This window comes from Bison bison, unplaced genomic scaffold (assembly GCF_000754665.1).
Source record: "Bison bison bison isolate TAMUID 2011002044 unplaced genomic scaffold, Bison_UMD1.0 scf7180017864484, whole genome shotgun sequence".
Taxonomy (NCBI): Eukaryota; Metazoa; Chordata; class Mammalia; order Artiodactyla; family Bovidae; genus Bison; species Bison bison.
In genome coordinates this window covers 5765466-5766579 of record NW_011495044.1, presented here as the reverse complement: position 1 = coordinate 5766579, position 1114 = coordinate 5765466, and the positions used below count along the sequence as shown (strand labels likewise).

Genomic DNA, 1114 nt, shown 5'->3' with positions numbered 1-1114 from the left:
TTTCTTGCTGCAGTCAGACCACGTGTCTTCCGAGTTAGCAAGCAAATGCGTTTAGAAGGTCTGAGGTGTGCAAGGTCCAAAACTGAAATCTGAGAGGCAGTGTTAGAACTTAAGCGAGGCAGGATTTTTAGAGACTACTCAAATGAAAATCTAAGTGAAGCATATAAAAATTCAGTTCTTTCTATTATTTTCAACTGGTATTTGATGGAGACATCCCCTGGTAAGGACGGGTTAAGGGCTGTTATCTCCAGGTCCAAGATGTCCCAACTACTTAAAGTAGGGCCCCCAAGAGGAGAAAGACACACACTTCTGTGGTCTCTGGAATTCTTTTTTGCCTTTTTTTTTTTTTTTTAAAGAAATAGTAGCTTCAGTTGCACACCACTGGCTGAAGGTGTTTGCATCCAAATGAGAAACTCTACCCCTTGTCTCTAGTGGGACAGGCACCAGGTTCCCACAAGCGGCAACTCCTACGTCCTGTAGCACATGGCACCTGACCCTGGAGTGAAGAATAAGCTGGCACAGAGCCCCGATTGCTGGCGTCCAGGCTAGATGGCGTTTCGTGGCGTGCCGTTGTGTGTCAACGCTTTCAGGCTGGGGGCACTGGTCTGGTGACTACAGCTCCTGTGAGAAGTCACACCCACCTCAAAAACCTCATGAATGGCTTTTCGGAAACAATGGAAGTTATAGTCTATTAAACCTGCAGGAGACAAAAAGGAAGATCAGGCGCCCTGAATGTCAACTATCTGTTAGGAAACATTTGGTGACGGAAAGAAATAATTGGTATGTATTTTAAAACATATATCCAATTGAGAAATTCTCTACAATGGAAGCATGATAAAGCATATGCCCAAGTTGTTAAGACTGATTACCTCTGGGCCTGGGAATGAAGAGAGTAAATAAAAAAGCAATTAGGAAGACAAATTTGCTAAGAAAATTTACAATGAACTCTAAAGTGAAAGAAAAATACTTTCGATACATCAAGTTTTTCCTTTTACAAGTCTCTGGGGCAGGCAAAGAAAAGCTGAAGGAAACAGTTGGAACAAGAGTTGTGCAAACTGCTTAGTAGAGCCATGGGGATGGGAGGGATCAGGAAGGCCCCTAGGGCAGAGCCTCA

The 1114-nt window shown here is 43.6% G+C and overlaps 1 protein-coding gene across 1 annotated transcript in view; it reads right to left on the bottom strand.

Moving 5' to 3' along the window:
- Positions 1-337: 337 nt before the first annotated feature.
- RRAGC (Ras-related GTP binding C) overlaps positions 338-1114 on the bottom strand; it is a 15541-nt gene continuing 14764 nt past the window's right edge. The window contains exon 10 of the mRNA XM_010862818.1: positions 338-697. Coding sequence (XP_010861120.1) covers positions 546-697 — 152 coding nt within the window. The 3' untranslated portion in view covers positions 338-545. The remainder of the gene's footprint in view (positions 698-1114) is intronic.